This window comes from Gossypium arboreum, chromosome 10 (assembly GCF_025698485.1).
Source record: "Gossypium arboreum isolate Shixiya-1 chromosome 10, ASM2569848v2, whole genome shotgun sequence".
NCBI classification, from domain to species: Eukaryota; Viridiplantae; Streptophyta; class Magnoliopsida; order Malvales; family Malvaceae; genus Gossypium; species Gossypium arboreum.
In genome coordinates this window covers 15174719-15189931 of record NC_069079.1, presented here as the reverse complement: position 1 = coordinate 15189931, position 15213 = coordinate 15174719, and the positions used below count along the sequence as shown (strand labels likewise).

The 15213-nt window shown below is 32.8% G+C and overlaps 1 protein-coding gene across 1 annotated transcript; it reads right to left on the bottom strand.

Moving 5' to 3' along the window:
- Window positions 1–665: 665 nt before the first annotated feature.
- On the bottom strand, window positions 666–1718 carry LOC108474537 (U-box domain-containing protein 29-like). Its single transcript, XM_017776493.1, has 2 exons — window positions 1290–1718; window positions 666–1190 (listed from the first exon to the last, which is right to left on the bottom strand). The coding sequence occupies exons 1-2, from the start codon at window positions 1716–1718 to the stop codon at window positions 666–668; spliced, it is 954 nt and encodes a 317-aa protein (XP_017631982.1).
- Window positions 1719–15213: the final 13495 nt, after the last annotated feature.

The window sequence follows — 15213 nt, the reverse complement described above, 5'->3', positions numbered from 1 at the left end:
CTCAAATTCTCTTTTAAAAGATTTTAAAGTTTCTTTTATAAAAGATAAATTTGTACCTGTTCTAGCAAAAAATTTCTTCAAACCCAATTTTTAATTTAATTTGAAAATTGGTTACAATAATATTATTTTAATTCCTTATATATATTTTTTGTTACTTAATTATTTGTTCTTTTTCAATCACGAAAAGAGTGAAAATTAAATTAATATGGATTGTTATTAAAAAATTGACCCTCAAAGTAATTTACCCATTGAGATATATTTAGTAGAGATAGAAAAGAAATGTAATAAAAATGGAGGGATAGTGAAGTGAAGTAAAATCTTAGATCTAATAGTGCAGACTCATTACAGTCATTGACCATCCAAGAGACCGCAACTTGAACTGCTCTTTATGAGTGGCATTAAATGATCTTTGTCCTTTTCACAGTTTAATATCAAATCAAATCAAAACACACAGAGTACAGTAAAATCAAATGAATTTTCCACCATACACAACTTTTCTTTGGTTTACAAACATGGGGTTCTTCAACGGGGCATAATATGGGTAGTCTTGGTATCATAATTTGATAAAAAAAGTTTATAATTAACCCCCAAAACCTTGACTAAATCCCTCGACATTTTCCTAACCGCTGACGAACAATTGCTCTGCATCAGCAACAAGAACTTGGTCATCCCATTGCTACTAGCCACTGCTTCTTGCGCTTTCCGATCTCTAAACAAATAACAACCACTCCAAAGTATCGCCACCGCGTGCTTGATACTGTCAACACTGTCTCAGCAATCCTTCCTAACAATACCGAATCATGCCAAATCTCCACTCTCCCTTTTTTGCGAATGGACAACTCTTCCAGCAGTGTCAATGCCTTCTCTGTTATCGAAGTAGTAGTGTTTGGTTGGGACAAAAGGTACTTTAATTCTGGGATTATTCGATATTGGATTACTATGGTTTTTAAATGTTTTGGCATTGTGATTGCGATAAAAAATGATAAGCTGGCTTCAATCAATCTTGGGTTGTCTTTTCTTAATGATTTTACCAATTCCGCTACTAATCCCTCTTTTTGACCTATTTTGAGCTTCGACTCTCCATTCACCGCTATAGACTCCAGTAATCGAACCGTTTCGATTTGTGAATCTGAATTCCCTCTTTGTAAAACCAGAAGAATTATCGACAAGTAATTTGTTTCCAACAATGGCTTCTTATAAAAAAATTTGGTTAACATCAAATCCAAAATCTTAACCTGCTGTTACACTATTTTAATGCCCGATTTTGCATTCCTCATCAAATCCAGCACCTTACTGAAAAACCTGTCCATCTTGGCAAGGAATTCCCGGTTTTCCTCTGACTCTCGCGCGAAACAAATGATCTTCGTCAAAGATAAGAAGCAATTGATGTCAAGGTGTTTGACCAAGAGTTTGACCTGATTTTGAGAAGGAACAACAACTGAATTGCGGACCGACTCGGCGTCGAGTTGACGGCAAGCGACTGAGTCGAGCCAGATTTGGATGAGTCGTTGTAAATTCCGGTTGAGAATAAGGTCTTTGCTTTCGAGGACTTGCATTGTGGCGGGACATGTGTTGTTGCCACTGTCTAGCCAACGTTGGATGTTAGCTCTGTCGTATGTCACCCCCGTGCATAAGCTCACTGGGGATTTCATCACATCCAACAATATCGGACACCGAAAAGAACTTGGAACCACAATGTATAAATCGTCTCTTGCCATTTTGTTTCTTTATTTTCCTCATTTGGATGACGAGAAAGTGAGTGGAAAATGAAAATTTTCTGAAATAGGAAGAGGGAAAATAGAAAAAGGTGGGAGAAGTGAAAGGGAGAGAGTGGAGGTTTAAAGAAGAAAGAGAATTTAGTCAAAGAATTCTTGATGACGTTATCAACTACCTCTTTTTTTTATTTGTTAAATACAATAATATCTTACTAATTCAAATTTTTATTAAAAACTAAATTACTGCACTTTTGTCTGTCAAAAATTATAGCACATTGTGAATTAAATATTATGCCTTGAAAAATAAAAATTATAAATAAATTAATAGAGCAAAAAATTAAAATTAGACATAATGAGAAGGATAGAATTTTTTTAAAAAATTAAGAATCATGAATAATAAAAATGTAAAGATATTCACATAGTATAAATAATAGACGATAAATAAGACATTACAATTTGATGTACAAATTCATGTTCATAAAATAATTTTTATCGATGCACAAATATCATGTCCGTAGAATAATCCTTACTAGGAGAAAATCAAATTAGTAGTACTAGCTAGTCATCATTAGAACAACTTGATGGTAAACTCTCAACTAAGAAGCCACTATTAAGACCCCAAAAACTCACTTCATCGATAATACACAAAATGCAATATCTCATATAACCTATCCTCCTTCTCCTCATCTCATATTTCAATTTTACAAATATTTTCATTATGCTTTATTATGATAAGGTTTTCCAAGATTAGTTTCCAGCATCTTTATTTTGATAAATCTAATATATATGCTATAACGTAACTTTAAACTAAAAATTAAAACTCAAATCACCACTATTTTAAAAAAACAAAATAGACAAAATAAAAACCATGATAAAGTGAAATAAAATTTTAAAAATATACTATTAAAGAAGCCACGAAGTTAGCAAAATAAAAATTTGGTTTGAAAAAATTGAATGGCTAGAATTTTTTATCAAGAAAAGATGGAACAAATTTTATGAGCTAATTTTTAACTCGCCGGAATCATATTCCTAATATTGTATTTATTATATGTTAGATATGAATATATAAATATTATTATCTTACTCTTTAAAATAATTTTGGAATATATAAATCTATTACACATAATTTATTTCAATTATTTAACACCAATCTTATATTAAATTTGTTTCATTTCCAAATTTAATCAACTCCCTATCAAATTCATTTTTTTAACGGTGGAAACTCCACAACAAAAAGAATAAGAAAAAAATGTTAAAACAGTTTAGATAAAAAAATATAAAAATTGCGTTTAGGGCGTTGCCTCGTCGGACTTCACCATAGAACTGTATTTGGCTGCGAGAGGTTGGTAATTTGTCTGGTCAGGCATCTGGTATTGTCTCCAATCCTAGTATTGATGCTCTTGGAATTAACTCGACTTCTAACTTTGTGAATATGACTGTCAAGTGTATGGGGTGAATTTAGGTGGGGTTACACATATTGAAGGAAGACGCTATGGACAATTCGGTATAAGACCTTGAGGGTATGGAGGTTATAGGCATTGTTCATGAGGATCAACTAACAGAGGTGGTGGATGAGAATAAAAGGGCAAGGGTTCTTTCTTCTGTCATTACTATTTCTATAATGCTGATTCGATAAAGACTACTTATTTTGAAGTGACTGGCTCTATTAGGCAGAGCAATCGACTATTATGGATTTCCTGAGTTGGAGAATCCGCGGAACATTTGATAGGTTCAGCATATGTTGAAAAAATATAACCCTAAGCTGATTTTTTTTTATTGAAACGAAGGTTAGTGGTAGATGTATAAAAAAAATCGATGTAAATTAAGCTTTCTTTTTGGCATCGATGTTCCTGCTTTGCGTTCTTGGGGTGGATTGTCGATGCGTTGAAAGTAAGATTGTAATGTTTAGTTACAAAGATTTTCAGGCTCTCATGTTGATGTGGTTATTAGAGATGATTCAGATGATTCGGGACAAACAACGTCAAATGAAGGTTGCCACAGGTTGATTAGTTGAATTGAATAATACAGACCTTTTTGAAGGTGTTCTGGTAGAAATTATGGATGTCAAATTGGCTATGAACTTAGAAGTTAACAAAGAAGAATTTTTTTGGGAATAAAGAGCGCGAGCAAATTGGTTGACGCAAGGAGATTGTAATATTACGTTTTCCCATATGTTTGCCTCCAATAGGAAACATATAAATACTATAGATTGTTTGGAAGATGTGAATGATTTGTTTTCTACACAGGTTAAGGGGATTTGGCTCATTTGTTAGGGGGAGTTGCTGCTTGTATTAGTGATCGAATGAATGTTGATTTGATGATGAATTTTTTGGCGGAGAAGGTACAAATTGCAGTGAAAGGGATGTCTTCTGTCAAGGTATCAAGAATTGATGGTTATCTTGTTTTTTTCTATTAAAAGTACTGGCATGTTATTGGTGATGACGTTATTTCCTATTGTCTGGCTATTCTTTGGAGAGATATTTCCTTGGATGAAGTTAATTAGACTAATATTGTGCTCATTCCAAAAGTTTCTAACCGTAAGAATATGATTCACTTTAGGCTGATTAGCCTTTGCAATGTCTTATGCAAAATTATTTCCAAGGTGCTTATGAATTAGTTTCAAAAGGTTCTTGATTTGTGTATTGATGAAACTCAGAGTGCTTTTATTCCTAGTAAATCCATTTTGGATAATGTACTTATCACCTATGAAGTTCTTCATTCATTTAAGAGGAGGCGATTTGGAAAGAATGGATCTTTTCTTTCAAGCTCGATATGAGCAAGGCTTATGATCGAGTTGAATGGCACTTTATTGAAGTAATAATGTTAAAAATGGGTTTTTGTAGTGAATAGGTTTCGTTGATCATGTTGTGTGTACATTCGGTTTCTTATTCGGTGGTTTTGAATGGACAAGTAAGTGAAGTCTTCAAACCAATTAGAGGGTTTCGTCAGAGTGACCTCTTAAGCCCTTATTTTTTTCTTATATGTGGGGAGGAACTTTTATCGTTGCTTCGACTGGCTCAATGTAAGGGTTTCATAGATGGTGTGCGGGTTGGCAAGTCTGGTCCATGCTTGACACACATGTTTTTTGTTAATGATAACATTATTTTTGACGAGGCCATTGTCATTGGTGCATGTAATGTTCAATCCATTTTAAGTGAATATGAGTCATGCTCGGGAGAAAAAGTTAATTTTGATAAGTCTCTGATATATTTTAGTGAAAATTTTGGTGATGCATATTGTTCTTAGATTGGTTTTGTTTTAGGGTTCGGGTTATTTCTAACTCTGAAAATTATTTTGGGCTTTTGACTATGGCGAGGAGGCATTAGAGGAAAGCTTTTCATCATTTTAAAAATCGTTTCAAAAGGTGTATTGACAATTGGAGTGTCCAGTTTTTGTCCTGGGGAGGTAAGGAAGTTTTTATTAAGTTAATGTTGCTGATAATTCCAACTTATGCGATGCAGTGTTTTTTATTACCGTCCTTATTGTGCAAAGAATTAGAATTTATCATGTGCAAGTTTTAGTGGCAGAAAACTGGGGGAAGGGGAGTATGTATTAGTGTTCCTGGGTAGCTCTTTGTGATTCGAAGTTGCATGGGGGTATGGGGTTTCGAGATTTGGCTAAATTCAATATTGCTTTTTTAGCTAAATAGTGTTGGCGTATCTTGTCTAATCTTAATTGCCTTATGAGTCAAGTAATCAAAGATAAATATTTTCCTCATTCGGGTTTTTTAAATGCTAGATTGGGATCATATCCATCTTATTCTTGGTGTAACACTACATACTCAACCTAGTCGCCATGTCCGAGCTATAGTGTGCCACATCCGTTACCAAGGAAACTACAATTAATTTATATACAAATATACATCACAATTCATATAACTTGATTATAAGTATATAATAACATTTAATAAATACTAATTTTATACTTAAGTTCATATAAACATAAAGATATACTAACAGTGACTCAACTAGATAGGTACATGTCAAACTATTCAAAAATGCAAATACAGCAACATTGCTGAGTTCGAGATCTTCTCTAGATGCTGAAGCCAAAAATTCAGGATTTTGAATATAACCTAAATAATGCACGGAAAACAAATCGTACGCTGAGTAATCAACTCAGTGGTATTTCTACAAATTTAATATCAACGTGAATAAGTTAATGAAAATACTCAGTGGTATTTCTTCAAAACATCCTACTAAGTACATCGTTTATACCATTCAAATCCATTTAAATAAGTTCTATAACTAGTTCAATAGTATAACATGGTAGCATATTATATTCCAAATCGAGTCAATTAATTCGTCCCAATTTCATACTATCTTTCCGAATTATAACCTGTTATGCATAATCTTTCACAATTGCAGTTCATGTTAAATCTCATTATCATATTTTATAATCTAACACTTTCCAATACAATATAACATGCTATTATTACATATATATAATACATGAAAAACAAAATTGAGTCTAATTTGAGCTTATGAAAGCTCTAAAATTGACCTGAAAACAAACAAGGATCAAAATGTAACATTTTCAATAGATAAAGGTAATTATGCAAAATAGAAGTCACACGACTGTGTGGTACAAAATATTCCATTATGTGTTTATCTCGTGTAAGACAAACCAAAGGCTTAAATGATACTTAGAAAGCCATTCAATATTGTATAAAAACATTTCAAAACATGTTTAGATATTCATTAAACCAATATGCCACAATTGGCACCTTAAACACAAAGATTACATAAAACTTTACAAGTCTTCTACACCATTCAAACAAAACATTCTAATAGCCTACATGTTAATATACCAATTCCTTTGTGACTTTCATGTCACCGTATCTCACCAACCAAAGCTATCGCTGGCCTTTATGCATACTTATATACCTTTAATTTCAAAGCATGAAACATCCAAGATGCTAGCACAAGCTAGATCCAATCATCACCATTCAAATGAATTTAAACATTTAACAAAGCTTATACACCTATCATATAATCATCAAGCATAAGTATTTTGTGCACATCATAACCATTAACATCCAAATGACACTTATACATATAAAGATTTCTATGACATGAACCATTCAACCAATCTAAATTCCAAACCATTCATAAGTTCAAGTCTTACCTTTGAGCCTTCAAAACTTTTTCATTCATAGATGTCCATATATGCTTCACATTATGCTCAAAACACATAAGACTCATATCCCTTCATGTAACAAAGGCATTAATCATTTAAACTAATTAGCACATTTACCTAACTACTAAATCCAATCACTATTATAAAATTTCATACCATATTCGAGCATATTATAATTTACTTATACTTAACTAAATACACACCAGTTCATATCATTATGAACCATTTCAAAACCTATATTCAATTCAGTCCATGTCTCGATATTCACTTCCACTCTTAGCATTTTCACTCAATATCTATTAATAGCTTACCTTAATGCTACATAATGCATATATCATAAATATGCATTAACTAAAGTTAGTTTCGATTCATAGAAATACAAACCGAAGGCTTGTGTCACCCATCGTCAACTCTCGCCTTCTCTTTCCCTTTTGATGATCGTGTGTCGTTTTTAGCTACAAATAATATTTCAATAATTATATAATATTAAATTCTATTCAAATCACATTCAATTTCAAGGTCATACATATTTTGCAAATTATTCAATTTAATCCTCTATCTCAATAATCAATCAAAATTCATACCAATCCTATTCGATCAATCATAATCAAATATCAATTCATTAATATATCAAATTGCAATTCATCATATTCACACCTTTTTGCACCAAATTGTAAATAATTCAAATTACAACCACACAAAAACAATTTCATAATTCAAGAATATGTTACAATTATATATAACCTTACCATATGAACTTACTTGGTTAAAACAGTAAACAAGTTGAAACTTTAAGGACTATTCAATAATTGTCTTTTCCTTGATTATTTCTGATTTGGTCCAATTTTTGATCTATACAATTATTTCGTTCCAATTTATCAATTTCAACCCTTTTATTTCATCCTATTATAAACATGTATTAGCTTAATTTCATTTTTTGAATGTTTTCTAAAGTTTTATGTTTTATTTAATTTAATCCCTAAAACCAAAATAGTTATAACTTTCAAATTTGATCATCGATTTTGGAACCGTTCTCATTTTCATAGTTCTACAGCCCACTACTATTCGTAACTGTAGAAAATTCATACAAATTTTGAAAAATTTACACTTTAGCCCATACGTTCAAAATTAACAACTTTCACTTTACAAATCTAGGCTTTAAATCTAACCATTTAATACAAAAAACTTCAAGATTCAACAATGGAAATATTTATAAACTTTAATAGTTTCAAAAGTAACACACAAATTAGCTAAAACAAGCTCCTGGAATATAAAAAATATAAAAATTACAAGAAAATGAATAAATTGAACTAACCAATTGAAGATGTACAGCTTGAAACCCTTAAAACGTTGAAAGCTTGGTTTCTTTGGCTATGGACAATGGTGGAATGGGGAAGATGTGTTTAATGTCTTTCTTTCCACTTACTTTGTTTTCATTTATAAATTATAAATTATACATTGTAAATAATTAAAATATAAATTTTATAACATATAAATTTTATACCATAATTTACTACCGTCCAACATCATTTCTTAAGTGGTGTTATTACCACTTTAGTCCCTAATTCAAGTTCTAATTAAAATATCTTTAGAAATTGAATTTTTATTACTATTATAATTTAGTGCCTGTACCCTGATTAATCACTAATTCAATAAAATTACCTAACCAAAATTCAATTCACCTTTGATTTATGGAAACGGGGTCTTGAGACTGCATTTTTTAATGCCACTTACTTTAGGATCATTAAACTTGCACCTTAATTAAATATCAATTAAACAAAATTTATAGACCAAAATTTTAATATATTTTTATACTAATCCTGTAAATATTAAATATTAATATTTATGAATACAGCTTATAGAAATGACATTTCAAAATCGTAATTTCCAATATCACTGGAAACCGGGTCGTTACACTTGGCGTAGCATTTAGAGTTCGCGAGGATTGCTAGAAAAAGGATAGGGTTGGCGTGTTGGAAACAAGAATTCTATCTTCATCTGGAATGAATGCTGGCTTCTAGGAGCTGGTAGATGTAAGGTTGTAGACACGAACGTTAATGGTTCTATTTTTTTGGGTTAAGGACCTTGCTACAGGGTTTGAATAAATGGGATATTTATAGGGTCCGTACTCTTTTTGTGGAGGTTGAAGTTGATAGAATTTTGTCCATGCCAATATCTGAATTTGTTCATGAAGATGTACTTGTTCGGAAGGGTGATCCAACTGGTGTACACATAGTGCGTAGTGGATATGAATTACTGTTCTCGTCTTCAGATATGGACCATTCCCATGGTTTACATGATGCAGATAACCCAAATAAATGTTTTTATACAAAACCGTGGAAAGCAACAGTGCCTCCTAAAATCCGTATTACAAACTGGAGATTCTGTCAAAACTACATTCCTACTCTTTCTAATTGTGAAAAATAAAATAGAATAAAATAAATAAAAATAAAGAACACATAAATTTTACGTGGAAACCCTTTCGGGAAAAAAACCACGGCAAGAGGAGAAGAAAATTCACTATGTCGAAAAATTTTACTCAAATACAAGAGGAATAGACTATGTCTATTTATAGGCTTGCAAAGCCATATTCTAGTAGGATTGAAACACCTTATCCTAATCAATATAAAATAGATGGAGTTTAATAAGGTTTAAAACCTTATTCTAAAATAAAATAAAAGAAGTCTAGTTCTATATGGATTTTACTTTTATTTTATTTTCCATCGTATTTTATTTAAATAAGAATTTGGGTCACTTAATTCTAACAATCTCCACCTTGACACAAATTCTCAATGAATAAGTTCTTCATCGCGAACTTTCAATAAACAAGTTCTTCACCTCTTCCAAAAAACCCTTAAGGGTTTAACTTCAACAATGAACACCAACCAAGTCTAAGCAATGCTCAAACTTGGTTATAGGAAGTGACTTAGTCATCATATCTGCAGGATTTTCATGAGTGCTAATTTTGCTCACAACAATATCACCACGAGCAATAATATCACGAACAAAATGATACCGAATATCAATGTGTTTTGTTCTCTCATGAAACATTTGATCTTTTGTAAGAAAGATGGCACTGACTGTCACCCTTTGCAACAAGCCTTGCTTTATATCCGGGTTCTTCAACTCCTGAGTCCCTTCTTTCTTTTTAAACACCCATTTACAACGAATGCCTTTTTACCTTTAGGAAGTTTTACAAGATCCCATGTTCGCTTTTTGTGGAGTGATTCCATCTCCTCTTGCATAGCAAACATCCACTTTTCGAGTCTTCACACTAATCGCCTCGAATAATTAAATGGCTCTTGATTCGCATCTATATCTTCAGCCACATTTAAAGCATAAGCAACTAGATCAACCTCGGCATACTTCTTTGGAGGTTTAATTTCTCTTCTTGTCCTTTTTGGCGATAGAGTATTGCGGTGAAGAAGCAACTCTATTCTCAATTTTGTAATGGCTTGAGGAGTTGATTTCGTATTAACTCGATGCTCCACCGCTTTTGGTTTTCTTTATTGGAAGAGTCTTTAAGAGATAAGTTAGGTAGCATAGCAGTTTCATCAAAACAACATCTCTCGTTAATCACAACTTTTCTATTTTCAGACACCATAACTTATAGCCTTTTACACCAGCTTTATAACCAAGAAAACGCATTTAATGGATCTTGGTTCCAATTTTCCATTATCAACATGAGCATACGCAGACACCCAAAAATCTTTAAATCGTAATAATTAGCAGGATTACCGCACCATACCTCTTGTGGAGTCTTTTCTCAATGGCAACGGATGGAGATCGGTTGATCAAAAACATGCAAGAGAGGTCGCTTCGCCCAAAATGACTTCGGTAAGTTGGCATTTGACAACATACATCGAACCTTCTCCATGATCGTTCGTTCATTCGCTCGCAACGCCGCTTTTGTTGTGGAGTATGACGAATCGTCAAGTGTCTCATGATCCTTCCGACTTGCACAATCTATTAAACTCATCGTAACGTAACTCTAAGCCATTGTGCACGGAGGTATTTTATCTGCTTTTCCGTCTGTTTTTCAATCATAATTTTCCAAGACTTAAATGTGGAAAACACATCGCTTTTCGCTTCGTGAAGAACGCCCAAACTTTTCCGGAAAAATCATCAATAAAGGTTAGCATATAATTAGCTCCACCTCTCAAGGCACTCGGACGGCCCCACGATCGAATGGATATACTCCAACGTTTCCTTCGTGTTATGGATTTCTAGTGAATCGAACTCTCTTTGCTTCCCAAAACACACGGTGCTCACAGAAATTCGGTTTGCAAATTCCTTGCCCATTAAGAAGTCCTCTTTGCTTAATTTCGCCATGCCATTCTCACTCATATGCCCTAGGCGATATGCCAAAGTTTAGTAATATCATCATCCGAAAAGGAAGAGGAAGCGACAATTTGCATCACCAAGATATGAGAGAACCTCAGAAACATATAACTTGGCAATCTTTCTTTGCCCTTTCATCACAACAAGGACCCTTTGAAATCTTTAAAACCCCACTTTCATTTGTGTATCATGCACTTTTGAATCAAGAGTACTCAACGAAATTAAATTTCTTTTCAATTCGAACATGCCGCACGTCACTAAGTGTTCGACAACTCCATCAAACATCTTAACTTTAATTGTTCCAACACCGCGATTTTACATGAAGCATTATTTCCCATCAAAACAACACCTTCAGATCATCGTTTCATAAGTTGTAAACCAATCCCGATTGGGACTCATGTGGAAGGTGCACTGAATCAAGTATCCACCTCGCTTACTTTAGAATCATTGATGAAGCAACTAGAAGTTCACCATCGCGTAGTCTTCTACAACATCGACTTCACCGAATTTTCCGTTGTTTTCCTTTTGATTCGCAGCCTCCCTTTTAATCTTATTTTGTAGCTTATAGCACTCAGATTTAATGTGCCCTTTCTTCTTGCGAAGTTGCAAGTTTTACCTCTGCTTGAAGATTTCGATCTACCCTTAGATTTACCACGAGGATTCCGTTCTCGTGTTCTACCACGATCATCATCAACATTCCGGTTTTGTCTCCCACGAACAATGAGACCCTCTCCCGAGAGTTGGGTTTAACCACAAGATGCTTCATCTTATCATACGAGGTTAAAGAATCATAAACCTCATCAACCGTGAGAGACTCGCGGCTATATAAAATCGTGTCTCTAAAGGTTGAATAAGACGGGCAACGAACAAAGTAGAATCAACCCTAGATCTTCCTTATCATCTCGAACCTCCATGGCCTCCAAGTTTGAGAGAATTTCTTTAAACACTGTTAAGTGTTCGTGTACTGACGCACCTTCCTCCAAACGATGAGCATAAAGACGCCGCTTCATATGCAACTTGCTTGTTAGAGTTTTCGACATACATATTTTTCTAGCCTCTTCCATAATGCAATGGAGTTTTCTCTTTCATCACATCCTGCAAAATTTCGTTGGACAAATGCGATGTAATTGTGTTAATGCCTTCGATCCTTACGCTTCTTCTCTTCATCTCGTTAATGTCGAAGGCATCTTATCTATCCTAGCAGGCATCCTCTAGATCCATCTGCAAGAAGCGCTTGCATCTTAATTTGCCACAACGCAAATCGGTGTTGCGATCCAACAATGAATTTCATACTTCAAAGACGCCATTACCGTGATCGAGATGAATAACCCGGAAGCTCTGATACCAATTTGTGAAAAATAGAATAGAATAAAATAAATAAAAATAAAGAACACATAAATTTTACGTGGAAACCCTTTCGGGAAAAAAACCATGGGCAGAGGAGAAGAAAATTCACTATGTCGAAAAATTTTTACTCAAATACAAGAGGAATAGACTATGTCTATTTATAGGCTTGCAAAGCCATATTCTAGTAGGATTGAAACACCTTATCCTAATCAATATAAAATAGATGGAGTTTAATAAGGTTTAAAAACCTTATTCTAAAATAAAATAAAAGAAGTCTAGTTCTATATGGATTTTACTTTTATTTTATTTTCCATCGTATTTTATTTAAATAAGAATTTGGGTCACTTAATTCTAACACTAATCTATTCAACAAAAGGATTTATTTGACTAAGTTTTGTCTTAAATTCAATACAATTCCTGAAACTATTACCCCTGTAGTTCGCGATTGTATGATGGCAGTTACAATGTAGCAATCTCTAAATATTTCTTGGCCTATGATACACAACAATACTGATGTTATTGATTGGTTATCATTTCTCTTCAACAAACATTCTACGGATACTGTTAATCTCATTCTAATTGCGATCTGGGCTTTCTGGATGTCGCAGAACAAAGGTTATCATGAAGGGGTTGTTCAAACAGCCTCATCTTTGGTGTCTCTAATCTATTCCTATTACAAGGAAGTTCAAGTTTTGGGTGAAGTTTGTAGTCCTAGTGTTGGACATCACAAAAGGAAATGGTATTCACCAACAGAACCGTATGTTAAGGTTAATTTTGATGCAGCCTATAGGGTACATTCTTGACAGTCTTGCTCGGGAGTTGTGGTGAGGGATTCGAATGGCCTAATTTTAGGGGCAAGTACACAATTCCATCATTATGTACCTAATGCTTTTGTTGTGGAAGCAAGGGTGTTTATCCAAATGGTATCTTTCGCCGATGATCTGAGATTAAGGTACATGGTGTTTGAGGGCGATTCTTTGACTGTAATCAAGAAGATTTGTTCCACGCATGAGGACTGGTCTAAAATCGCAGCTTTCATAAAGAAAGGTAAGCATATTGACGGTTCTTTTCTCAAATTTTATTGTCAAACACTGTTATGGAGAAGAGAATATAGTTTCTCACCTTCTTGTCGCTGTGGGTTTTAATTTGGGGATGGATCATTTCTGGGTGGAGGACATTCCAGTGGAAGTCGAAGTTATTGTAGCTGTCGACATATGGTGGGTGGATCTGCTGGATTAATTTGTTCTCAGATTAGCTTTTGGAATCAAGAAATTTTCAATTTTATCCTAATTGGCATTATGTTTCTCTCCTTTGGTGTTCACTCATTGTCATATAATCCAAATTAGGAGATTTTCCTAACTCTAGTGTTGTGATTTTTAGCACAGAGAGACAGTGGGTTTTTTCTTGATTCTTCTAGCGTTTGGTTTGCTTTTTGACCAATTGATTTTAGTATGCTTTTAGTTTTCTTTTGTTTGTTCTTTGTTTGCTTTTAATTCTCATTTATTGTATTTGTTTCAATAATTTTATGTTCTCTTCTTTTCTTTAAATAAAATAAAGAAATTTAAAAAAAAAGCATGACCGAATATAAGGTAAACAATTTAAAACATGAAAGTGAAAACGTGTAATAATATTATTTGAATAATATTATTTAAGATAATATAAGTATATAATAAGTATTTTAAATTGATAAATTATTTAATTTAAAAGATAATTTTTAAAACGTCTAATAATTGATTTTTAAAAGTAAAGATAGTCATAGTGTTTCGTCCGTAATTATTTTAGAGTAATTTAACGTTTTTATGTTAATAAAAATATATTTATGCTCGGAGTTAAATCTGTACCAATTGGATTAATAAAATTTTAGATTTACCATTCAATCAAAACTTTATTTTGAATTTTTTACGTTTTATTTTAATATACACAATTTATTATCTTTATTAATTGTATATATCTAGACTATTATTTAAGTTATTGGTTAAGTTGGTAGCATGAGTCAACTAGGTACCAACTCGGTTATGGAAATTACGAAAATATTATTCCGTAATTAAAACATGTTATACTATTTTTGGAGACTTTAGTCTTTTATTATAACAAAACCAATAAAAATATGGGTATAATAAGATTTTTAACATACATACACGTGTGATAAGATTTATTATAAATAATATCATTGATTGAGATAGTGTCACAAATTAACTAGACACAAACTTAAAATTGATAACGATATCATAATAACTAATTGTATTTAATTAAAATAATTAATATGATGTATTCACGTATTTAAATTTTATTTTACTTACAATTTAATTTAATTGTACATAATTTACATATTATTAATTAATTTTAAATTATATGTTTAATTACGTGTTAACGAAAGAGGATATTTATGTATTTTGAAACTTTTAAAATACTGTTCTGTATATATTTCATTAATTCTTAGTTTTGTTTTCGTTTTAAATATGTAATTGAAGTTTGTGAGTGTTGAGTGGTTGGTGGAAGGGCTTTGGAACTGAGTTAACGATTAAGCGCGTCCAGCTGGATGTAAAAATTCTACGAATCACGAGACGAAATGAACGGCTAAGATTAAATGCGTAGATGAAAGGGCGGGGGCTCCACCCTCAATGATTCAGTGGGTCAATAGTAATTGTATTATTTGTACGTAGCAGAAGCC

Coding starts and splice junctions, on each gene's coding strand:
- LOC108474537 (XM_017776493.1), bottom strand. CDS start 1,718: ATGGCAAGAGACGATTTATACATTGTGGTTCCAAGTTCTTTTCGGTGT. Junction 1,191..1,289: donor TGGACAGGTTTTTCAGTAAG/GTGCTGGATTTG, acceptor TTTTATAAGAAG/CCATTGTTGGAAACAAATTA.